The sequence below is a fragment of the Pleurodeles waltl genome, chromosome 11 (assembly GCF_031143425.1).
Source record: "Pleurodeles waltl isolate 20211129_DDA chromosome 11, aPleWal1.hap1.20221129, whole genome shotgun sequence".
NCBI lineage: Eukaryota > Metazoa > Chordata > Amphibia > Caudata > Salamandridae > Pleurodeles > Pleurodeles waltl.
In genome coordinates this window covers 991,443,942-991,469,810 of record NC_090450.1, presented here as the reverse complement: position 1 = coordinate 991,469,810, position 25,869 = coordinate 991,443,942, and the positions used below count along the sequence as shown (strand labels likewise).

The 25,869-nt window shown below is 48.1% G+C and overlaps 1 protein-coding gene across 8 annotated transcripts in view; it reads left to right on the top strand.

The window, feature by feature from the left end:
- The window catches only part of EP400 (E1A binding protein p400), a 601,391-nt gene that overhangs the window by 238,219 nt on the left and 337,303 nt on the right, over positions 1–25,869 (top strand). For all 8 annotated transcript variants that reach the window (XM_069215336.1, XM_069215331.1, XM_069215335.1 and 5 more), the window contains 2 exons: positions 3,425–3,589; positions 3,910–4,077. In XM_069215336.1, the coding sequence (XP_069071437.1) occupies positions 3,425–3,589; positions 3,910–4,077 (333 nt within the window). The remainder of the gene's footprint in view (positions 1–3,424; positions 3,590–3,909; positions 4,078–25,869) is intronic.

The following is a 25,869-nucleotide window of genomic DNA, read 5'->3' as shown; positions in this document are numbered from 1 at the left end:
ACGTGCACACACACACACACACACACACACACACTGAAAACACTACAAACTGACTCCACATTAGTTTAGAAAAATTGCCAATATTTATATGAACAAAACAAGGCCAAAACAAAAATCCAACATACAGAAATAAAGATATCACTTTTTAAAGGCTTAAGAGTCTTAATCCATAGGAAACAAAGGTTATATCGTTTTAACACACAGTACCTGGGATGCATTAAAAACGAAGACGATGGGGCCTCAGGGGAGGTGAGGCACTAGTAAAGCAAAGCGATGTGTCGGTTCCTTACTGCGAAGGGGAGGGAGACGATGCATTGATTCTTTCCTCACAGGTGAGACAATGCATCAATTCCTTACTTGCAGGAAAGGTGATGCATCAATTTCCTTACTGCGGTGTGGGGTTGATGAGAAGTTGACGCACAGGGATGATGTGTGGAAAACCCAGACGAGCTGAGTAGATGGAATCGCGCTGAAACCGGCGCTGCATCGATACTTCAGCCATGAGACCCGCACTTTGATTCTTCAGCTGCGAGACAATCTCTGCGTCGATTTTTCTTCTGCAACCCGTCAATACATGAATCTTCTCCTTCAGGTCACCAGCTTATACTTCCGCGGGCCCAGGGAGTAGAGTTGACACTACTTGGCAAGTCAGGACTTTCAGTAGAAGAATCCAGGCACTGGTAGGTGAAGTCTTTGATGTCCCTGAGACTTTTTTTTTTTTTAGCAGAAGACAAGCACAGTTCTAGCCCTTGGAGAACCTCGGAAAGCAGGATGTAGAAAGCAGAGTCCAGTCCTTTCACTCCTGGTACAGAAGCAGCAGGCCAGCACAGCAAAGCAACAGGCAGAGTGGCAGTCCCTCTTATAGCATCCAGCTCTTCTCCCTGGCAGAATGTCCTCAGTCCAGAAAGATTCTAACTTTGTGGGGTCAGAGGTTCAGTACTTATCCCGATTTCTGTCTTTGAAGTAGGCAAACTTCAAAGAGAAGTTTTTGTAGTTCACAATACCCTGCCTTTCCCTACCCTGGCACCAGACATAATCCTGGGGGTTGGGGACTGCTTTGTGTGAGGACAGGCACAGCCCTATTCAGGTGTGTCAGCTCCTCCCACCACTCAATGAGGATATGCAGGGCACACCTCCGCTCCATTTGTGTGACTCTCTTGAGTGAATTCACATACAGCCCAACTATTATTCTGACCCAGACGTGTACTCCACAGATGGACAGAGACACAGAATGGTAAAGCAAGAAAATGCCCACTTTCTAAAAGTGGGATTTTTAAACCTACAGTTCAAAAACCAACTTCACCAGAAGGTGTATTTTTTAAATTGTGAGTTCAGAGACACCAAACTCCACATCTCTATCTTCTCCAAATGGGAAATTACACTTAAGATATTTCAAGACAATCCCCATGATACCCTATGGGAGAGAGAGGCCTTAAAATAGTGAAAGCCTAATTTAGCATTATTTCACTATCAGGGCATGTAAAACTCATCAGTACACGTCCTACCTTTTAAATACACTGCAGCCTGCCCATGGGGCCTATCTTAAGGGTGACTTACATGTAGTAAAAGGGGAGGTTTCCAGGTCGAATTGGCAGTTTAAAACTGCACACACAGACACTGCAGTGTCAGGTCTGAGCCATGTTTAAAAGGCTACTCATGTGGGTGGTACAATCAGTGCTGCCGGCCCACTAGTAGTATTTGATTTACAGGCCCTGGGCACACACACAGTGTACTTTACTAGGGACTTACTAGTAAATCAAATATGCCAATCATAGAGAAACTAATCACCAGTACCATCTACACAGGGAGCCCTTGCACTTGAGCACTGATCAGCAGTGGTAAAGAGCCCTGGGTCCTAAAATCAGCAAAAAAGAACTTCAGCCTGGGATCAAAAACTAGGACCTCAGAAGCAAAAAGGCAGGGGAAACCACACCAAGAGCTAACAGGTCTAATAGTTAAACATACATTTCTCTTTATTAAAGTAGAGCACCCTCAATGTGTGTGCCTAAATCACATGTCTCGACTCACATGTGTACACCCAGCACTCACTGCCAGCTCCTACTTACCAGCAGTATACATCTGAGTCACACCATCGGGTCACGCGAAGGAGCTGTGCTTTTGAATGAATTCAGTGTAGTGTTAGAAAAGTATCATATCAGCAGGCATCTCAGTGTTCCTCCCCCTTGTGTAGTATTTGATGTTTTGATCTGTGACTCTTCACCAGTTTTTTGTGCCCTGACTCCAGTGCCCCCATCTGGGCCGTCAGATACATGTTCTCTGGTGGATATTTGGTCCCTGTGCAATAGAGAACCTCAAGTGTGAAGAAATATACATTAAATTCCATCTGCTGACAACACCTGGTGATCACCGCAGACAATACAGTAGTGAGCAACACATTTAGTGGGACACTGTGAATTTGGGAATACACAAGTGAGATATTTGAACTAAGTAGACCACATAGCTGTGGTGTACTACCAGTTCTGGTAATTAAAGACTTGCCTACAAAACCAAAAAGTGCCACATACTGAAATCAGCTTCCCTAATAATCCTATTGTAAGTTGAGTCTGCTGTCCTTCCCACTTGGCATTCCCAAGGCCTTGGACATTGTGGATGAGATTGATGCCTTTATACCTGTGGATGGTATATTTGGGCCACACTTAGTAAGTGCATTATGGACCCAATCATTATACGGCACATTCAAATTATAATTAAAGTGAAAGTGATTTACCCTCAATCACAGAATTGTTTCAGCTCCTGAGTACACAGGCAGAATGCCTCAGCTTCACCACCTATGCAAACAAAAACAGGCACACACCAGCTGGGTTTCTTGTGGTTAGACTATCACCCCCTCATATGTTCAGTTATTTTCCGTATGAGAGAATAGACGCTCCCCTGTTAGAATCCTCATGAAGTTCGCACAGACAACTGAGCTTGAGGTATTTGAGGGATAGGAATAACCCCTGTACCATTTTTTAACATTCACCATACATGGTTACCTTCTTAGTAGTGTTCTCTGAAAGGTGCATTTGTGAAACCCAGGTGTTTCTAAAGCTGACATGCTGTTGAAAAGGCAACACCTCTTTGTTTTCTCTAGAGATTACAACTCTGCATTATTAGATCATTCTCATGTTTACAGGCAGACACATTTGTTTTATCAGTGTTAAACATCCCACTCTTTGGGTCCTGTTTGCTTACACATGTTTTCCTCTGCCAATGTAATTTGGAAGTCAACAAGACATCTTTTAAGTATGCGTTTTTTCGCTAAGATGTATTCTAAGCTGCCTGGAAACCCTCAGATGATATTTTAATGCAGTAGTTGTGATCTGGAATGACTGGTGACACCTGTACAACTAACAGAACTATGGTGCACAAAGTCCTCATGAGGTCCTCAAGCTTCTTTCATTTTCCTCACTTCCTTTTGCAGGTGGTGAAGTAGTGAAGATCGCTCAGCTGGCCTCTATCCCTGGAGCACATGGACGGGTAACTCAGGCAGAGACACCAGTCACTCTGCAGTTTCAAGGAAACAAGTTCACCTTATCTCAGAGCCAGCTGCGCCAGCTCACAGCAGGCCAGCCGCTGCAACTGCAAGGTAAGGGCAATGCTTTGATGCAGACTATTTCAGTGCTCAGTACTAGTATTCAGATTAAATCTCGCCCCCTCTGATGTCATTTTTCAATGATGTGGTCCACTAACTTTCTGTACATTGGATCACTCATATTTCTAAATAAATATCCATTCAGCAACTAAACGACATGCGTCTTGCCTTTGATATCTATGGTCAAACAAATTAATGCACAGAGGTCAATCGCTTATTTTTCATCTCACAGCCCTGCACATATTTACTGAGTGGCTTTTCCTTGGCAGGCTTTATAAAAAGAATGTTACTAATGCCTTTCCCCAAAAAAACAGGAAACGTACTCCAGATTGTGTCTGCACCAGGCCAGCAGTACCTCCGCCCACCAGGACCCGTAGTCATGCAGCCTGTACCACAGTCTGCAGGTGTACAAAATGCAGTGAACGCTGTGGCAAACCAGCACCCAGGAGTGACTGCAACGTCTGCTGCAACGACACAGCCTGGTGGGTGTATAATTGTTAATTTAGCATTTGTATTGTGCTGTAACTCAGTCGCATTTGTAACCATGGTCTTTGTTTGCAAGCTTGGGTTAGTGTCTACTTTTGGTTCTGCTGACTAAACTTGTGTCTCTGGTAGGAGCAAGGCTTGCTGAATGATTTGTGAACTGCACTTCCCAGCAAATGCTATAAGCCACCAACGCGGCGAGCTCAAGCATATCTTTACAATATTGTGGTCGATTTAGGATAAGCCAATGGCCATTTGATAGATAAAATGCACTTAATTGGAAAAAAACCTCTCTAGACTACAATCTGGAGTGCTGAAGAGTCTTTGCAGTATGTCTGTGGATTGGTAACAGGCTTTGAAAGCCTGAATGGTGTTTAATGGGACCGAGCATGTTCTCTACCTTCCAAGGGAGCAAGCATGTTCTCTAACCTTATAGACCAATGCCAGGCTAGAGAGGGGGTGTGTGGGCCGGCAATACGGTGGCAAGGAGCAGATGTTTGACTTCAACTTTCTCATTGTGTGTCAAATTGTTGGGATCTTAGAAACAGAAGTAGAACATCTTAGGGAGGAAAGAGTTCCTTCCTAATGATGTTGGTCATGTTCATAAAGACTGTAGTGTTCAGCTCAGTTTAGTCTTTGATCTCTGTGATGCTTGCCTTGGAGGATGCACATAGGTAGAGGATGATGCAACGCACACTATTCCAGTTTTGTCTAAGGTGCAACACAAAGTATTCCTGTGCAGACCAGCATGGTGTTTGCAACCTCTGCCTCTCCCAAACCATAACTAGATGTAAATTCTGCTTCACCTTTAAATATAAGAAGCTCTGAACATACTGAAGGGAAAGGTAATGAGTGCACTCGAAAATGCAGCAGCAGTTATCTTCTGAGAAGCCTGTAATTTTTAGCAAACATGACCTGCTTGGCATCAAGGAGGAAGAGGCGGGTCCCTCTGGGTTCCCAGTGGCCCAACCAACGCCCAACCCCAAGACGAATCCTTGATCTCCTCTGAAGATCAAGACGGGGCTCCTTCAGCATCAACACCAAAGGGCACATCCCCAACAACACACTGAGGTGTGAGTATTACTCCAGCGTAAAGCTGAGAACATCTAAGCACGCCAAGGCATAACACTGCTCCTGCAGCAGCCTGGTGTCGAGCTTGAGCTCCAGGGAGGGCAGACAAAAATCCTAGGCTCTGGCCCTTTGCTACCCTGAGGCTATGTTCATCACTGAGAGAAGGCTTCTGACCCAAGTGAGGTCCCAGTGAAGGTCGTAGAGCATCAACTTTCATCAGCCAGCTGTCGTCTGAAAAGCATGGATCCTGCCCCTTTAAAGCTGAAGTAAACGGTGGGAACACTTCAGAATCCAAGAGCTAAGTCGACAGTGAGGGCCCCGAGGATGCAGAGATCAGAGGAACCTTTTTCTGAAGGTAACTGTGCTCTAAGAGGCCTGCTTCTTCTTTAGAAGGCGGATCCCTTCTGTTGGCCGTTTTCCTGGATAATTCCAGCATCAGGCTTGCACTCTGCATCTCCTTTTTTTTTTTGAGTGGCATCTGTTCAACGGAAAAGAGACGCAGAGAGAGAGAATATAGCCACATGCTCAAAAGTTGACTTCCTGCAGTCCCGTTCTTTATCCATGCAGAGCTAATATTGGAGTCTGCATCCTGATGAACAATATGATGACCTGATAAGAATTTGCATGCCCAGATTTTATGGAGGTCGAAATGCACTGGCAAGCATGGCGTGAGGAGCTTTTGAATGACCTCTTTTGCAGCATCTAGTGAATTAAGTTTCAAGTATTAGCAAAAAGTTGATTGAAATCAATGAAGAAGGGGTCAATATATAACCTGTAATCCTCTTGCTCTGAGTGGCTTTGTGACCATTCCCATTACGCTAATCCAGGGACTTGTTTATGGACAGCTTTGGGACTCGGAGTAGGATCTGATTGTTTGTACTAATGTGCGTATATATAAATTCTTTGATTTAAATACTTTTCGGGTGTGGGGAACTAAGCTTTTTTTCTCTTTGTGGATACTTTAAAATTTGTATATACATAAAACAAGGAGATTGTGTGTAAAAGAGAAAACTTACGAGAAATATGGAAAATGAATAACCTATATCGGCACCTAGTGTTAATGTACTGTTTTGTGTTTGTATGAAATGATTAATCAATAGCCAGTGGGGGACTTTCTTGTTTGTAGTTTCCAATGAAAAGTAGGTTGCAGAAGTGATTCTGTATCTCTACTCTTTGGCACAAACAATGATTAGGCATACATACACAAGACAAGCCCTAGTGGATCCAGCTGCAGACAGAGTAGAGAGTCCTATAAATATATAAATCACTCTGTTACAGTTAGGGCAGATAAGTCTACATGTAACACAAGACAAAGGGTTGGCCTGGATTAGTCTCATGGAATCCAGGAAACAACCCCTGCATAAAAAGAATACACATATAGATGGATGAGGCCAAAATAACACACTTGCCAGAGCCCAAGAGGAGTACTGTGCAAGTGGCTGAGAGAAATTCTTGGTATATAAACAAGCACAGACAAGCAGAAGAAACTAGAATGCAAACATAGGACTAAAAGGACCCAAGAATGATAACAGAACAATGAATCATGCAAAAACTGGTGTACACGCAAGGGAGGATAGGTCTCAGGATTCTAGAAGCTGTAGCAGGCGAGAAAGTAAAACAACTAAATACTTCAAGAAAAAACATAGCACACATAAATAAGCAGCCAAAACTGTTGCAGCAACAGGGTAAGGTCCTGCACCGGGGCCTCCGTGTGTGGATACTGAGTAGTGGCATAGTCCCTTTCAGTATTCTGCCCAAGTCATTGATGTGATGCTGGCAGCCAGATGCCCATCTATGTAATATGTGTACACCGGGTACTGGAACACGTTTGTGGCTTGGGGCGTCACACGTCAGATTGGCCCGCTACAAGACAAGCTGTCGGAAGTGGTGTTTGTTTTGTCACTGGCTCAGCAATAACTAGTGTTGGGCACTGTTAAAAGCTATTTATTGGCTATTTGGGCTTTTTTGCGGTTTCTGGATCAGCCTTCTTTGTTTGAATCACCTGCTATGGGGTCCTTTGTGATGTCGCAGAGTGACCGGAATTTGTTTCTCACTTTTCTGATGCATGTCCAATTTGAGCTAGGAAAGCACACTTTTCCTCTAAGTCTCTTGACCCTGAAGACAGTTTTTCTTGTTTCAGTAACTTCATCTCATCCTGTGAGTTAACTCAAGTCACTTTCACTCCATTCTCCATACTCAACATTCTTTCCTGACAATCTTGTTTTGAGATCTCTAGCTGCCTTTCCACGTCCAGCGGGCCATCACTCTTACATTTTTCTTTGTAGTGCTTCACTCCTCGAAATAGGAGGAAAGACTCAATCATTTGAACCCTAAGGAAGCCCTCAATTTTTACATTGATCGTACCAAAGACCATCGGATGAATGATCAACTCTTTGTGGTCGTTTTGGGAGCAAAGAAGTGCAAGGTAGCGCAAGGTAGTGCAGAGAAGATCCATCTCTAGGTGGATAGTCCTCTGCATAAAAGGCTTCTATATGCTTCTTAAGAAGCAGCCTCTAGAAGGCCTATAGGCTCACACCACCAGAGCCAAGGCTGTTACTACTGTTACTACTGTGCTGGCATACAGAGTGCCTGTCTTATTTTCTCAGGCTTCTACATGGGCACCCATGCACACTTTCAGGAAGCACTGTTGTTTTGACAGATGCGTCAGCTTGAAGAACTCCAGGACTTTTTGGTCTGACCCATTCCACAGACCCTCCCCCTGGGGCGATATTGCTTCGGTATGCATCCCAAAGGTGAGGAATCTGCGGTTAGAAGTATCCATCAGAGAGAACAAGTTCTTACCTTTGAGAACACATTTTCTGGTTGATAATCTTTCATACAGCCGATTCCTCACAGATAATTCCACCTCCCGTTCTGTGGAATGGACTCTTTTTCCATCTAAAAACTCTTAATCTGGAGATCTGCACACTGGCCATGCCTTGCTATTGGAGTCTGCATATGAGGGCACAGACAAGCCGTTAAAGTGACTGATGTCAGCATGCATGGGTGGCACTTATATTCATCCCCACTCGTTACTTCCAGAGTGAAACGATGTTGTGGAGCCGTGGAATATGCCTACCAGCGTGTATGCGTACTAGCTTTGAGTTTCCAGATGCAGTATGACACTCAGGCTGGATATCACAACTTGAACAATTTGCAGTTAAGAGTATCCACCAACTTGTTTATCTGATAGAGACTTCCAGTTGAAGATTCCTTACCTTTGACTTTCCCCAGGTGTCAGACTGGATCCGGAAATTTTTTCTTCGAGCAGTACCCCTGCGTTCTATTAGGTGGCATCGGTCAACTCCGCGGCTGTCGTTGGTGTTGAGGTTGCTGTGATGATCTCGCGGTTGTATGTAGGCGCCACCCCGGCGTGCTGACGTCAGTTCTTTTCTTTCCACGCCAGCCTACGCTCAGATCCAGAGAAGACCTACCCCAGTAATTTTTTGACTAACTGCGACATTTTTATGAGTTTAGGTGCGTCGAGGGATGTCCCGTAAAACCGGATTTAAGCCCTGCAACTCCTGTCACCGCATGATGTTGGTGACGGATCCGCACCTCACATGACTCTGGGTTGAAACGCGACCATGACCAGAAGTAATGCTCAGAGTTTCGGGCCATGAACCTGAAAGCTTTGAGGGAGTGGTCCCTGACGCGCATGGCGGCCCGACACTTGACTCCGTCTCGTTCCTGGTCCCGTTCGAGAGGAAGGTCAGGAGACCAGTTGCAGAGTCAACATCATTCTTCTTCGTTCAAGTCATCTGGACATACGGGCAAGTAGAAGAAGTCAAAGAAGGCGAAATGTTCTTCGACTTCGCCCCGTCGCTCGCACGATGTGACGCAGGAAGAGCGTCTATGATCTAGGCCTCCATCCTCAGAGCCTCAGCCTGTGTCCACGCCTCCCCGATTTTCCCGGAGCCGGGTCTACCCCTGCCCAAATTAAGGAGTTCTATAAGGCCATGCGCCTCATTTTTGGGCAACCCGACCCACCCTCGGCACCTTTGGGCCCAGGGAAGTCGGTGAGGGCCTCCTTGGGTTCATAGTCGGCGACTTCGGTCCCGACGCCGGATGGCACCTCAGGATCCGCTTCTGATGCCGGTCTTGCCAACTTGATCTTCCCTGGCTTTGGGTGAGACGTTGACGCTCCCGGTGCCGATTGGGCCCACAATCAGTGTTGATCCTATACTCATTCCTGACGACCTGGAGCCGAAATGATGTTGCTCGACGCTGATTCTGTTTTCTATGGACTCTGCTGTGCCCAGGGTTGATCCCGAACCCTATTACTGTGGGTATGGATACGAGGATAGTGTAGAGGGGCCGCTGGACACTTTAGAACAGCTTAAGCTTGACCTGGACTGGGTATGGGATTGGGTGATGCCAGTGGGTTGGACACCTCCCCTGACACTGACAAGTTTTCTCCCCGTGCCGTGGCTACGGAGGAGGGACCGTCTTATTCTATGGTGGTGAGAAGGGCGGCTGAGGTTTTGAACCTCGATCTTCCATCTGTGAAGGTCAGGCCTAACCTCCTGACCAAAGTGCTTCAGCCTGGGGCCTCCAACTCGGAACCCCTTCTTCCCTTCAATGAGGCACTTACGGACGTCGTACTGGGGACCTGTCCAAACCCAGCACAGGGGCTCCTGTGAATAGGATGATTGTCCGCTGCCATTGGCCTTCGCTGAATGACCCAAATTTCCTTACCCAACACCCCATACCTGAGAGCCTTGTCATCTAGGCTTCATCATCCTCTGGCGCATTCCCTACCGCTCCCCCGGACAAGGAATTTAAAAGACTGGAAAATTTGGGGAAGAAGATGTTTTCTTCTGCCAGTCTAGCGCTGTGGTCTGTGAACACCGCATGCCTTTTGGGCCGCTATTCCCATACTCTCTGGGATACGGTCGCGCAAGTGCTGCCTCAAGTTCCGGAAGAGGCCCAGAACGTTCTCTCCCAAGCCATGACAGATGGGTGAGACACAGCCAAGTTCATGATCCCTTGTGGACTAGAAACTACCGACTCACTAGGCAGATCGGTTGCATCGAAGGTGGCACTGAGACACCACACCTGGTTGTGGACGTCTGGCTTTTCGGGGGATGTCCAGCAATCTTTGATGGACATGCCCTTTAATGGCACTCATCTCTTCGGAGACAAGGCGGACTCAGCGCTCGAGCGCTTTAAGGATTCCCGGCTACGGCTCGGTCCCTTGGCCTCGCAGCCTCTCCTAGCCCCCCTCAGTCCGCCTCCCGCTCTTTCTGTGGCTACGGAAGGGGCACCCAACCGCGTCCATTTCCACCGGGCCACCGACCAGCGCATGCCGTACAACCCCTACGTGGACGCGGAATCCACTGAGCTTGTGGATCAGGGAGTCAGTGGGCCGCCCTGTCCACCCCCACCCCCTCCTCTTCCTCGAAACCTTCCTAGTCCGTTGAGACATCCGGGACCAGTTGGCAGCAGAATTCGCCATCATCTACCCGACTGGGAATCCATTACCACGGACAGGTGTGTTTTACAGATCGTCCGAAGGGACTACTCCCTCCCTTTTGAGACTTCTCCTCCAGCCATGCCACCATCATTCGATCACCTTTCAGAGGATCATTTGGCACTCCTCCGTGAGGAAGTCAATGCTCTCTTGGCCAAGGGAGCGCCCTGCGCCAGAAGTAGGTTGTGGTTGCTATTCCCGCTACTTTCTGGTGCCCAAAAAGGACAAGGATCTTCCCCCTATCCTAAACCTCAGGTCCATCAATCTCTTCCTCAAGAAGGAGAAGTTCACGATGTTAACCCTGGCTCAGGTCCTTTCTGCCCTGGACCCTGGAGACTGGATGGTTGCGTTGGACTTGCAGGACGCTTATTTCCATATTCCCGTCCTGCCGGCCCACAGACATTAGCTATAATTCGTGGTAGGTCACGAGGACTTTCAGTTCACGTGCTCGCCTTTGGCCTCACCAGTGCCCCTCGGGTGTTCACAAAAGTGATGGTAGTGGTTGCACCTCCTCTGCGCAGGTTAGGGGTTCCAGTCTTCCCCTACTGTAGGAAGTTGGCTCTGTATGTGCTATTTCAAAGTAAGGAATAGCATGCACAGAGTCCAAGGGTTCCCTTAGAGGTAAGATAGTGGCAAAAAGAGATAATACTAATGCTCTATTTTGTGGTAGTGTGGTCGAGCAGTAGGCTTATCCAAGGAGTAGTGTTAAGCATTTGTTGTACATACACACAGGCAATAAATGAGGGACACACACTCGGAGACAAATCCAGCCAATAGGTTTTGTTATAGAAAAATATTTTTCTTAGTTTATTTTAAGAACCACAGGTTCAAATTTTACATGTAATATCTCATTTGAAAGGTATTGCAGGTAAGTACTCTAGGAACTTTGAATCATTTCATTAGCATGTATACTTTTTACATAAAACACAATAAGCTGTTTTAAAAGTGGACACAGTGCAATTTTCACAGTTCCTGGGGGAAGTAAAGTATTGTTAGTTTTAGCAGGTAAGTAAGTCACTTACAGGTTTCAGTTTTTGGTCCAAGGTAGCCCACCATTTGGGGTTCAGAGCAACCCCAAAGTTATCACACCAGCAGCTCAGGGCCGGTCAGGTGCAAAGGTCAAAGAGGTGCCCAAAACACATAGGCTTCAATGGAGAGAAGGGGGCGCCCCGGTTCCAGTCTGCCAGCAGGTAAGTACCCGCGTCTTCGGTGGGCAGACCAGGGGGGTTTTGTAGGGCACCGGGGGGGACACAAGTCAGCACAGAAAGTACACCCTCAGCAGCGCGGGGGCGGCCGGGTGCAGTGTGCAAACACGCGTCGGGTTTCCAATAGTTTCCTATGGGAGACCAAGGGGTCTCTTCAGCGATGCAGGCAGGCAAGGGGGGGGCTCCTCGGGGTAGCCACCAACTGGGCAAGGGAGAGGGCCTCCTGGGGGTCACTCCTGCACAGAAGTTCCGATCCTTCAGGTGCTGGGGGCTGCGGGTGCAGAGTCTTTTCCAGCCGTCGGGAAATGGAGTTCAGACAGTCGCGGTCAGGGGGAGCCTGGGGATTCCCTCTGCAGGCGTCGCTGTGGGGGCTCAGGGGGGACAACTTTGGTTACTCACAGTCGTAGAGTCGCCGGAGGGTCCTCCCTGAAGCGTTGTTTCTCCACCAGTCGAGTCGGGGTCGCCGGGTGCAGTGTTGCAAGTCTCACGCTTCTTGCGGGGAGTTGCAGGGGTCTTTAAATCTGCTACTTGAAACAAAGTTGCAGTTCTTTTTGGAGCAGTGCCGCTGTCCTCGGGAGTTTCTAGTCTTTCTTGAAGCAGGGCAGTCCTCAGAGGATTTAGAGGTCGCTGGTCCCTTGGAAAGCGTCGCTGGAGCAGGTTTCTTTGGAAGGCAGGAGACAGGCCGGTAGGACAGGGGCCAAAGCAGTTGGTGTCTTCTGTTCTTCCTCTGCAGGGGTTTTTCAGCTCAGCAGTCTTCTTCTTCAGGTAAGTTGCAGGAATCTAAATTCTTAGGTTCAGGGAAGCCCTTAAATACTAAATTTAAGGGCGTGTTTAGGTCTGGGGGGTTAGTAGCCAATGGCTACTAGCCCTGAGGGTGGGTACACCCTCTTTGTGCCTCCTCCCAAGGGGAGGGGGTTACATTCCTATCCCTATTGGGGGAATCCTCCATCTGCAAGATGGAGGATTTCTAAAAGTCAGAGTCACCTCAGCTCAGGACACCTTTGGGGCTGTCCTGACTGGCCAGTGACTCCTCCTTGTTTTTCTCATTATCTCTCCTGGACTTGCCGCCAAAGGTGGGGGCTGGGTTCAGGGGGCGAGCATCTCCACTAGCTGGAGTGCACTGGGGCATTGTAACATGAAGCTTGAGCCTTTGAAGCTCACTGCTAGGTGTTACAGTTCCTGCAGGTGGGAGGTGTGAAGCATCTCCACCCAGAGCAGGCTTTTGTTTCTGTCCCCAGAGAGCACAAAGGCCCTCACCACATGGGGTCAGAAACTCGTCTCTCAGCAGCAGGCTGGCACAGACCAGTCAGTCCTGCACTGAACAATTGGGTAAAATACAGGGAGCATCTCTAAGATGTCCTCTGTGTGCATTTTTTAATAAATCCAACACTGGCATCAGTGTGGGTTTATTATTCTGAGAAGTTTGATACTAAACTTCCCAGTATTCAGTGTAGCCATTATGGAGCTGTGGAGTTCGTTTTTGACAGACTCCCAGACCATATATTCTTATGGCTACCCTGCACTTACAATGTCTAAGGTTTTGCTTAGACACTGTAGGGGCATAGTGCTCATGCACATATGCCCTCACCTGTGGTATAGTGCACCCTGCCTTGGGGCTGTAAGGCCTGCTAGAGGGGTGACTTACCTATGCCACAGGCAGTGTGAGGTTGGCATGGCACCCTGAGGGGAGTGCCATGTCGACTTAGTCATTTTCTCCCTACCAGCACACACAAGCTGGCAAGCAGTGTGTCTGTGCTGAGTGAGGGGTCCCTAGGGTGGCATAAGACATGCTGCAGCCCTTAGAGACCTTCCCTGGCATCAGGGCCCTTGGTACCGGGGGTACCAGTTACAAGGGACTTACCTAGGTGCCAGGGTTGTTCCAATTGTGGAAACAATGGTACATTTTAGGTGAAAGAACACTGGTGCTGGGGCCTGGTTAGCAGGGTCCCAGCACACTTCTCAGTCAAGTCAGCATCAGTATCAGGCAAAAAGTGGGGGGTAACTGCAACAGGGAGCCATTTCTTTACACAAGCCCCCCCAGCCCACAGGCCAGGAGACTCAGCCAAAGCTGGGAGAGTGTTCCTAGTCTGTCAGGCGAGGAAGAGTATAGGAAATAGGCTGGTTTGTTGCAGGGCCTACTCTGCCTTACATCCTCCTGTTCAGGTCATTCCCTCTGGGGAACTGACCCACTTCCACAGTGATAGGACCTAGTCTGAATTGCCTCTTGTCTGTGTCTTTAATGTCTCCATCCATTCTCTCTATTTTGGGGTTAGAGGTATCCACCTCTTCTAATCTTATCTTAGCCAGGGTCACCCCTAGCTTACCCAAAGAGGTTACCCAGAGCTGGAGTAACCCCACCATGACCAACAGGGTCAGGGGGCATAACTTGCTATTTGGCAGGGGGTCAGACCACCATGCCAAGGATAGTGCAGCCATAAAGGCTAACACCCAGCAGAGGCCACTGACAGCTGTCAGTGCCCAGAACCACACCTTTAGCTCTTCACCTACAAGGGAAAGGGCTAAGTTACAGGCTTCTTTGGGTTCAGGGTGCCTGTCTGCTGTATTAGAGTGGGGGGTTACCACATCTTGTAGTAAACACCCTTCTTCCACTCTTTCTTCTGTTAGCTGAGGAGCCACCCACTCAGGCTTAACAGTTGCCTGACTAGCCAGGACTTCTTGTGGGACAGGTTGGACTTTACCAGTGACACTTTTGGAGTTCTCCCCTACTGGAGCAGAATCTCCTTGGCTTGCTGGAACCTTGGCTAAAGGTTGTCCACCCTTCCTACACTGTTTTCTTTTCTTTTTCTTCTGGGGCTTGCTTGCAGTAACTGCAGGGGTAGCACCTTCAGAATCCTTGGGAGAGGACTGGCACTGGACCAGTTCCTCTCTTGGGCTCTGACTAACCTCTGGGTAGTCATTTCCAAGGAGACAATCAAGGGGGAGGTCTGTACTGACTACCACCCTTCTCCAGCTAAAAGTCCCACCCACTTCTATGGGCACAAAAGCCACAGGCCTATCAGTGACCCTGTCTGGGCTAACTCTTACTCTGGCCATCTCACCTGGGATGTACTGGTTTGAAAACACCAGCCTGTCATGCACAATAGTGTGACTGGCACAAGTGTCTCTCAGGGCAGTGGCTGGGATTCCATTCACCAGTAGGTGGTGGAAGTGTCTACTTCCCTCTGGAATCTCCAACTCACCTGTTGGGCCCTTTTTCCAGTTGAAGGCTATGAAGACCTCCTCATCTGAGGAGTCATCCCCAATGGCTACACTGGTTACCCCTGGGATTTTGCTAGGGGGTTTGTTTTTGGGACAAGAAGTGTCCTTGGTGTGGTGCCCTGTCTGTCTACAATTGTGGCACCATGCCTTCGTGGCATCCCAGTTCTTACCCTGGTACCCACCTTTGTTTTGGGTTGTGTCTCGGGGCCCACCCACCTGGTCTGGTTTTTGGGGGCCCACAGAGGACTCTTTTTCTTTGTTTCTAGTGTCACCCACTTTCTCCTGGGGAGTCTTTGTAACCCCTTTCTTTTGGTCACCCCCAGTGGAAGTTTTGGTTACCCTAGTCTTGACCCAGTGGTCTGCCTTCTTTCCCAATTCTTGGGGAGAAATTGGACCTTGGTCTACCAGATACTGATGCAACTTTTCATTGAAGCAGTTACTTAAAATGTGTTCTTTCATAAACAAATTATAAAGCCCAACATAGTCATGCACTTCATTTCCAGTTACCCAACCATCCAGTGTTTTCACTGAGTAGTCTACAAAATCAACCCAGGTCTGGCTCGAGGATTTTTGAGCCCCCCTGAATCTAATCCTATACTCCTCAGTGGAGAATCCAAAGCCCTCAATCAGGGTTCCCTTCATGAGGTCATAAGACTCTGCATCTTTTCCAGAGAGTGTGAGGAGTCTATCCCTACACTTTCCAGTGAACATTTCCCAAAGGAGAGCACCCCAGTGAGATGTATTCACTTTTCTGGTTACACAAGCCCTCTCAAAAGCTGTGAACCATTTGGTGATGTCATCACCATCTTCATATTTAGTTACAATCCCTTTAGGGATTTTCAACATGTCAGGAGAATCTCTGACCCTATTTAAGTTGCTGCCACCATTGATGGGTCCTAGGCCCATCTCTTTTCTTTCCCATTCTATGGCTAGGATCTGTCTTTCCAAAGCCAATCTTTTGGCCATCCTGGCTAACTGGATGTCCTCTTCACTGGAGTTATCCTCAGTGATTTCAGAGATGTTGGTCCCTCCTGTGAGGGAACCAGCATCTCTGACTATTATGTTTGGAGTCAGGGCTTGAGAGGCCCTGTTCTCCCTAAATAGGACTGGTAGGGGGGAATTTTCCTCCAAGTCACTATTGTCATCCTCTGTGTTGCCATCCTCAGAGGGGTTGGCCTTTTCAAACTCTGCCAAAAGCTCCTGGAGCTGTAGTTTGGAAGGTCTGGGGCCCATTGTTGTTTTCTTTATTTTACAGAGTGACCTTAGCTCCCTCATCTTAAGATGGAGGAAAGGGGTGGTGTCGAGTTCCACCACATTCACATCTGTACTAGACATTATGCTTCTAAAAGTTGGAATACTTTTTAAGAATCTAAAACTAGTTCTAGGTTCTAATTCAAACTTTCACAAACTTTTAAACACTAAAAGAAATGCTAAACAGGGACTAACACAAGGCCCTAGCAGGACTTTTAAGAATTTATAAAAATTTCAAATTGCACAAATCAATTTCTAATGACAATTTTTGGAATTTGTCGTGTGATCAGGTATTGGCTGAGTAGTCCAGCAAATGCAAAGTCTTGTACCCCACCGCTGATCCACCAATGTAGGAAGTTGGCTCTGTATGTGCTATTTCAAAGTAAGGAATAGCATGCACAGAGTCCAAGGGTTCCCCTTAGAGGTAAGATAGTGGCAAAAAGAGATAATACTAATGCTCTATTTTGTGGTAGTGTGGTCGAGCAGTAGGCTTATCCAAGGAGTAGTGTTAAGCATTTGTTGTACATACACACAGGCAATAAATGAGGGACACACACTCAGAGACAAATCCAGCCAATAGGTTTTGTTATAGAAACATATATTTTCTTAGTTTATTTTAAGAACCACAGGTTCAAATTTTACATGTAATATCTCATTTGAAAGGTATTGCAGGTAAGTACTTTAGGAACTTTGAATCATTTCATTAGCATGTATACTTTTTACATAAAACACAATAAGCTGTTTTAAAAGTGGACACACTGCAATTTTCACAGTTCCTGGGGGAAGTAAAGTATTGTTAGTTTTAGCAGGTAAGTAAGTCACTTACAGGTTTCAGTTTTTGGTCCAAGGTAGCCCACCGTTGGGGGTTCAGAGCAACCCCAAAGTTATCACACCAGCAGCTCAGGGCCGGTCAGGTGCAAAGGTCAAAGAGGTGCCCAAAACACATAGGCTTCAATGGAGAGAAGGGGGCGCCCCGGTTCCAGTCTGCCAGCAGGTAAGTACCCCCGTCTTCGGAGGGCAGACCAGGGGGGTTTTGTAGGGCACCGGGGGGGACACAAGTCAGCACAGAAAGTACACCCTCAGCAGCGCGGGGGCGGCCGGGTGCAATGTGCAAACACGCGTCGGGTTTCCAATAGTTTCCTATGGGAGACCAAGGGGTCTCTTCAGCGATGCAGGCAAGGGGGGGCTCCTCGGGGTAGCCACCACCTGGGCAAGGGAGAGGGCCTCCTGGGGTCACTCCTGCACAGAAGTTCCGATCCTTCAGGTGCTGGGGGCTGCGGGTGCAGAGTCTTTTCCAGCCGTCGGGAAATGGAGTTCAGACAGTCGCGGTCAGGGGGAGCCTGGGGATTCCCTCTGCAGGCGTCGCTGTGGGGGCTCAGGGGGGACAACTTTGGTTACTCACAGTCGTAGAGTCGCCGGAGGGTCCTCCCTGAAGCGTTGTTTCTCCACCAGTCGAGTCGGGGTCGCCGGGTGCAGTGTTGCAAGTCTCACGCGTCTTGCGGGGAGTTGCAGGGGTCTTTAAATCTGCTACTTGAAACAAAGTTGCAGTTCTTTTTGGAGCAGTGCCGCTGTCCTCGGGAGTTTCTAGTCTTTCTTGAAGCAGGGCAGTCCTCAGAGGATTCAGAGGTCGCTAGTCCCTTGGAAAGCGTCGCTGGAGCAGGTTTCTTTGGAAGGCAGGAGACAGGCCGGTAGGACTGGGGCCAAAGCAGTTGGTGTCTTCTGTTCTTCCTCTGCAGGGGTTTTTCAGCTCAGCAGTCTTCTTCTTCAGGTAAGTTGCAGGAATCTAAATTCTTAGTTTCAGGGAAGCCCTTAAATACTAAATTTAAGGGCGTGTTTAGGTCTGGGGGGTTAGTAGCCAATGGCTACTAGCCCTGAGGGTGGGTACACCCTCTTTGTGCCTCCTCCCAAGGGGAGGGGGTCACATTCCTATCCCTATTGGGGGAATCCTCCATCTGCAAGATGTAGGATTTCTAAAAGTCAGAGTCACCTCAGCTCAGGACACCTTTGGGGCTGTCCTGACTGGCCAGTGACTCCTCCTTGTTTTTCTCATTATCTCTCCTGGACTTGCCGCCAAAAGTGGGGGCTGGGTCCAGGGGGCGGGCATCTCCACTAGCTGGAGTGCCCTGGGGCATTGTAACATGAAGCTTGAGCCTTTGAAGCTCACTGCTAGGTGTTACAGTTCCTGCAGGGGGGAGGTGTGAAGCATCTCCACCCAGAGCAGGCTTTTGTTTCTGTCCCCAGAGAGCACAAAGGCCCTCACCACATGGGGTCAGAAACTCGTCTCTCAGCAGCAGGCTGGCACAGACCAGTCAGTCCTGCACTGAACAATTGGGTAAAATACAGGGGGCATCTCTAAGATGTCCTCTGTGTGCATTTTTTAATAAATCCAACACTGGCATCAGTGTGTGTTTATTATTCTGAGAAGTTTGATACTAAACTTCCCAGTATTCAGTGTAGCCATTATGGAGCTGTGGAGTTCGTTTTTGACAGACTCCCAGACCATATATTCTTATGGCTACCCTGCACTTACAATGTCTAAGGTTTTGCTTAGACACTGTAGGGGCATAGTGCTCATGCACATATGCCCTCACCTGTGGTATAGTGCACCCTGCCTTAGGGCTGTAAGGCCTGCTAGAGGGGTGACTTACCTATGCCACAGGCAGTGTGAGGTTGGCATGGCACCCTGAGGGGAGTGCCATGTCGACTTAGTCATTTTCTCCCCACCAGAACACACAAGCTGGCAAGCAGTGTGTCTGTGCTGAGTGAGGGGTCCCTAGGGTGGCATAAGACATGCTGCAGCCCTTAGAGACCTTCCCTGGCATCAGGGCCCTTGGTACCAGGGGTACCAGTTACAAGGGACTTACCTAGGTGCCAGGGTTGTGCCAATTGTGGAAATAATGGTACATTTTAGGTGAAAGAACACTGGTGCTGGGGCCTGGTTAGCAGGGTCCCAGCACACTTCTCAGTCAAGTCAGCATCAGTATCAGACAAAATGTTGGGGGTAACTGCAACAGGGAGCCATTTTTTTACACCTACCTACTAGTTGTAGAAGGTGGACACGCCCCAGAAAGTTGTCTCCCACCTCCAGACTACGGTGAACCTCCTGCATTCGCTGGGGTTCACTAGCAACGTGCTAAAGTCACATCTTACTCCCTCTCAGATGCTCCCTTTCATCGGAACTGTGCAGATCGGGCTTATCCTCCCAAAAAGCGAGTCCAGGATATTCGGGCTATGATACCGATGTTTCAGCCTATATCCTGGATTTCGGTGAGAATGACTGAGGCTGCTGGGCCTCATGGCCTCCTGCATCCTGCGGGTCCACCACGTCAGATGGCATATGCAGGCTCTGCAATGGGACCTGAAGTTCCAGTGGGCGCAGCATCAGGGGAATCTCTTCGATATGGGTCAGATCTCGGAGGGAACTGCGAAAGACCTGCAGTGTTGGTTTTCGAATCCAGATTAGGTCAAGGGCATATCCCTCTACCTTCCCCAACCAGATCTCACAGTAGTGACAGATGCATCACCTCTGGGATCTGGCGGCCACATGGGAGAGGCGGAGATCCGAGGCCTCTGGTCTCCGACTGAGTCCGGGCTCCACATCAACATTTTGGAGCTCCAGGCGATCCGACTTGCATTGAAAGCATTGCTTCCCACTCTCAAAGGGAAAGTAGTGCAGGTGTTCACCGACAACACCACCGCCATGTGGTATTGCAACAAGCAGGTCTGAGTGGGGTCGTAGGCTCTTCGCTTCTAGACATGGCTGGAATGCCAGGGATGTCCTTGGTGGTTTAACATCTGGTGGGCTCTCTGAACATCAGAACAGATGAACTCAGTCGTCTGCGTAGTCTATCATGTATGGCATCCCCATCTGGAGTTGGCAGAGAGCCTTGGTTAGATCTGTTCGCATCTGCAGAGAATGCGCAGTGTCAACTGTTTTGTGCGTTGGAGTTTCCAAGACGCACTCGCTCTGCGACGCTTTTCATCACGAGTGGAACTCGGGCCTTCTGTATGCCTTCCCGCCAATACCACTTCTGCCCAGAGTTCTGAAGATATGGCAGGACCGGACCTAAGTAATCTTGGTGGCTCCGGACTGGGCACGAGCTCTTGAGCATGGCCATCGATCCTCTGATCAGACTGCCTCTTTGGGAGGATCTTCTGTAGCAGCAGCAGGGGACAGTTATCCACCTGTGTAGTTAATATTAGTTTGTTTTAATGGGATACAGGAGGTAGCTTAGCCTGTGGCTTGCGGACTCGTGCCCCTTCACCCAGTGACTTTTACCCTACTTAGCTTGCTTTGTTTTAGCACATTTATTTAATTAATTATTTTAAGATGGCTGCCTTGTTTCGGGTTAGGCCCATGTTTTAGTTTGCGTTATCAGTGTCACTGTGCTAACGAGTCAAGATCAAGCGACAAAGACAACAAACTGTAGGTTTGTAGGTACTTTAGGTACTTACCCTCTTCATGCTTTTGAGGGAATTGTTTATATTAATCACGCTCCCAAGCACGCCTTGTTATCTATTGTTTGGGAACAAACCTACATCAGGGGTCCAAGTAGTTCTGTATAAATACTCCTCACTTTATCAGGTAGTCAGAGGTATTCCGATCAGATGCCATTGCTGCTATCGATGCTGCATGTCGCCTTGACGCTTACCCAGTCTTCGTGTTCCTACGTAGTCTGAGCTAGAGACCTCATTCCAAGGTAACCCAGGTTGGGGGCTCTTCTCACGGACATGGCACTGGCAGATTGCGGTTTAACATACCTAGCTCTCTTCTCGGTTAGAGGTTAGGCCGACCATGCTAGGCTATTAGGACATATCACACACTTCATGTTATTTCATGATATTGCAAGATGGTGGGTGGTCTTTGTATTAATGACTCTTGTCTTTCTCATTTTGTTTCTTGCATTGTTCATTATCCTAATCATTGCAGCCCATGTAACTTCTCGCAGATTGCAGTTTTGCTAAATTAAAACCTATTGAAACTTTACTGCATCTTCTTCCTTGCCTGTGTGTGATTGAGACATGTTGTTAATGTGAGAAAGGGGTACTCTGTTTAACCATGACGCTCCCTGAGATGTCACACTCTTGAGTCCATGTGTAAAGGCTACCACAAATCACCTTTGACTGTTTTGGGTTTTTGGTGAGGTACTGCTTGTGAGCCAGAAGGGTTTGGACGACAGTTGCGTTTTGTTTTAAGATTGGCATAGTCGCCTACAAACATAAGTACTGTCATCCTTAAACCAGCAGTCTTGCCTAGAACAAGAGTTCAACTACGACACCTGAACCTGTTCAGTCTCCACCTCCTTGCGTGGAGATTGAGCATTGACAGTTGACGACTTTTGACCTTCCACCCGAAGTCGGTACTTACATCCTGGCAGCCAGGCGTCCCTCCACCAAAACGGTATACACCTGTCGTTGGAAGAAATTTGTGGCATGGTGTATCAACAAATCTGTTGATCCCCTCTCTCAGAGGTTCTCTTCTTTATTCTCTCTCTTGCCCAGCAAGACTGCTGTGGGCACCCTCTAGGGATATTTGTCTGCCATCTCTGCCTTCTTACGGCTACCAGACCAACCATCTCTTTCCAAATCTCCCATTGTTGGGAAGTTTCTTAAAGGCCTCACTCATATGTTTCCTCCCATCCCATTCATCATGCCCCAGTGGAATTTGAAATTGGTCCTCCCATACCTCATGTGCACCCCTTTCGAGCCGCTCCACAACTGTAAGGAAATGCCTCCTTGGCATGGTTACCCCCCGACTTTTTGCCTTTGCTGATGCTAAGTTTTGATTTGAAAGTGTGCTGAGGCCTGCTAACCAGGCCCCAGCACCAGTGTTCTTTCCCTAACCTGTACCGTTGTTTCCACAGTTGGCACACCCTGGCATCCAGGTAAGTCCCTTGTAACTGGTACCCCTGGTACCAAGGGCCCTGATGCCAGGGAAGGTCTCTAAGGGCTGCAGCATGTCTTATGCCACCCTGGGGAACCCTCACTCAGCACAGACACACTGCTTTCCAGCTTGTGTGTGCTGGTGGGGATAAAACAACAAAGTCGACATGGCACTCCCCTCAGGGTGCCATGCCAACCTCACACTGCCTATGCAGTATAGATAAGTCACCCCTCTAGCAGGCCTTACAGCCCTAAGGCAGGGTGCACTATACCATAGGTGAGGGCATAAGTGCATGAGCACTGTGCCCCTACAGTGTCTAAGCAAAACCTTAGACATTGCAAGTGCAGGGTAGCCATAAGAGTATATGGTCTGGGAGTCTGTCAGATACGAACTCCACAGCACCATAATGGCTGCACTGAAAACTGTGAAGTTTGGTATCAAACTTCTCAGCACAATAAATGCACACTGATGCCAGTGTACATTTTATTGTAACATACACCCCAGAGGGCACCTTAGAGGTGCCCCCTGAAACCTTAACCGACTATCCGTGTAGGCTGACTAGTTTTAGCAGCCTGCCACACACCAGACATGTTGCTGGCCACATGGGGAGAGTGTCTTTGTCACTCTGAGGCCAGTAACAAAGCCTGCACTGGGTGGAGATGCTTATCACCTCCCCCTGCAGGAACTGTAACACCTGGCGGTGAGCCTCAAAGGCTCACCCCCTTTGTTACAGCGCCACAGGGCATCCCAGCTAGTGGAGATGCCCGCCCCTCCGGCCACTGCCCCCACTTTTGGCAGCAAGGCTGGAGGAGATAATGAGAAAAACAAGGAGGAGTCACTCCCCAGTCAGGACAGCCCCTAAGGTGTCCTGAGCTGAGGTGACTCTTACTTTTAGAAATCCTCCATCTTGCAGATGGAGGATTCCCCCAATAGGCTTAGGTATGTGCCCCCCCTCCCCACAGGGAGGAAGCACAAAGAGGGTGTAGCCACCCTCAGGGCCAGTAGCCATTGGCTTCTGCCCTCCCAGACCTAAACACACCCCTAAATTGAGTATTTAGGGGCTCCCAGAACCGAGGAAGAGAGATTCCTGCAACCTAACGAAGAAGAAGGACTGCTGACCTGAAGCCCAGAAGTGAAGATGGAGACGACAACTGATTTGGCCCCAGCCCCACCAGCCTGTCTCCCTACTTCGAAGAAAACTGTAACAGCGACACATCCAACAGGGTCCAGTGACCTCTGAAGCCTCAGAGGACTACCCTGCATCTAAAGGACCAAGAAGCTCCCGAGAACAGCAGCCCTGTTTAAGAAACTGCAACTCTTTGCAACAAAGAAGCAACTTTTAAAGACCACACGTTTCCCGCCGGAAGCGTGAGACTTTCCACTCTGCACCGACACCCCCGGTTCGACCTGCGGAAACCTAACTCTACAGGGAGGACTCCCCGGCGACTGCGAGCCCGTGAGTAGCCAGAGTTGACCCCCCTGAGCCCCCACAGCGACGCCTGCAGAGGAAATCCAGAGGCTCCCCCTGACCACGACTGCCTGCTTCAAGGAACCAGACGCCTGGAAACCACACTGCACCCGCAGCCCCCAGGACCTGAAGGAACCGAACTCCAGTGCAGGAGCGACCCTCTGCCTAGCCCAGGTGGTGGCTACCCCGAGGAGCCCCCCCGTGCCTGCCTGCATCGTTGAAGAGACCCCCGTGTCTCCCCATTGATTCCTATTGAAAACCGGACGCCTGTTTGCACTCTGCACCCGGCCGCCCCTGTGCCGCTGAGGGTGTACTTTCCGTGCCTGCTTGTGTCCCCCCCCCGATGCCCTACAAAACCCCCCTGGTCTGCCCTCTGAAGTCACGGGTACTTACCTGCTGGCAGACTGGAGCCGGGGCACCCCTATTTCATTGAAGCCTATGTGTTTTGGGCACCACTTTGACCTCTGCACCTGACCGGCCCTGAGCTGCTGGTGTGGTAACTTTGGGTTGCCTTGAACCCCCAACGGTGGGCTACCTTGGACCCAACTTTGAACCCTGTAAGTGTTTTACTTACCTGTGATCTTAACATTTACTTACGTCCCCCATAACTGTTGATTTTTGCACTGTGTCCACTTTTAAAATAGCTTATTGCCATTTTTGCCAAAACTGTACATGCTATTGTGATAATTCAAAGTTCCTAAAGTACCTAAGTGAAATACCTTTCATTTAAAGTATTGTTTGTAAATCTTGAACCTGTGGTTCTTGAAATAAACTAAGAAAATATATTTTTCTATATAAAAACCTATTGGCCTGGAATTGTCTTTGAGTGTGTGTTCCTCATTTATTGCTTGTGTGTGTACAACAAATGCTTAACACTACCCTCTGATAAGCCTACTGCTCGGCCACACTACCACAAAATAGAGCATTAGAATTATCTATTTTTGTCACTATCTTACCTCTAAGGGGAACCCTTGGACTCTGTGCACACTATTTCTTACTTTGAAATAGTGTATACAGAGCCAAGTTCCTACAGTAGTTGTCATGATTCAAAGGCTATTGTTAGTTGCACCAAGTAGGCAGGCTGTCACTTCTCCTCCATTTGACTAGCCTGCAGGCCTAAAGTTCAGCAGAAACAACTAGTTGTGATTCTGTTGAGACGTTGGCCATCTGTAGCTTACTTAAAGCTCTCACAAGTCAGATTATCTTCACTGATTAAGAACCAACTTGTCCTAAGGCATGTAGTGCCTCGGCTAGAGCCAACAAGCAGAAGTGAAAAAAGATGTCTAAATTACTGACTTGGTTGACAGGTAGTCAAGTGGCGACATCCAAGAGAAGATCTAAAGTTTGACTTTGCCCCCACACCCTGCAATGATATGAAATAAGTACATACTGAAGACATGCAGCTTTGAACCGATGAAAATGTTTGTCTACTTCATCAATCTATAAATTAGAAGTTCTGGTAATTAAGGTGCAGACAAAAAGCTAGCAGTGTGAGGGTGAAATGTTCAGATTTTTTACTCCTAAAAGTCTAGCTCAGCAATTGATGGCTGCTATGTCAGAATCACAGTCAGTGTAGGCGCTGCTGCCAGAGAGCATCTGCAGTGTATGGTGTAGGAGACATACCAATCCAGGTTAGAGAGTGAGAAAAGAACAAGGGTTTCCCTAAAAATAATGGCTTTCTTACCTTGTTTACTCTGTCACGCTAGTATCTTACAGCCATGAGGCATCGTAATGCTCCAGTTAGGATTGACCTAATCATCAAAATCTATTGCTGCAAGTTAAATAGACATTTATTTCTAAAATTGATGTTGCAAGCAGAATATACTTTAAAGTTGCAACAGTTGCTACACACATGGTTAGAGGGATGTTATTCCTACTTAGATGCTGATTTTATGATTTGACTTTTGTCAGATTTGACTTTTGTAAAGAGACCATTCACAAATGTTATGACTTCACCCTCGTGTGGAAAGACTGAATTCAACCAACTACTGAATTAGCCAATGGATAAGGTAGAACCAGCACAGCAAATAATGTACTAGTTACTTCTTCAAGACTTGCAAACAAACGTCATTGAGTGGTGACTGGCTAAACCATTACATGTGTAAGCCACACCTCCCAATTCAAGCATCTGCAGAGTTTTACTATGGCCATTATTCACAATTATATATACTCATCTTTTCCTAATGAGTCTGCTTTTGAAAGATGCTTTAGAACCGGTGC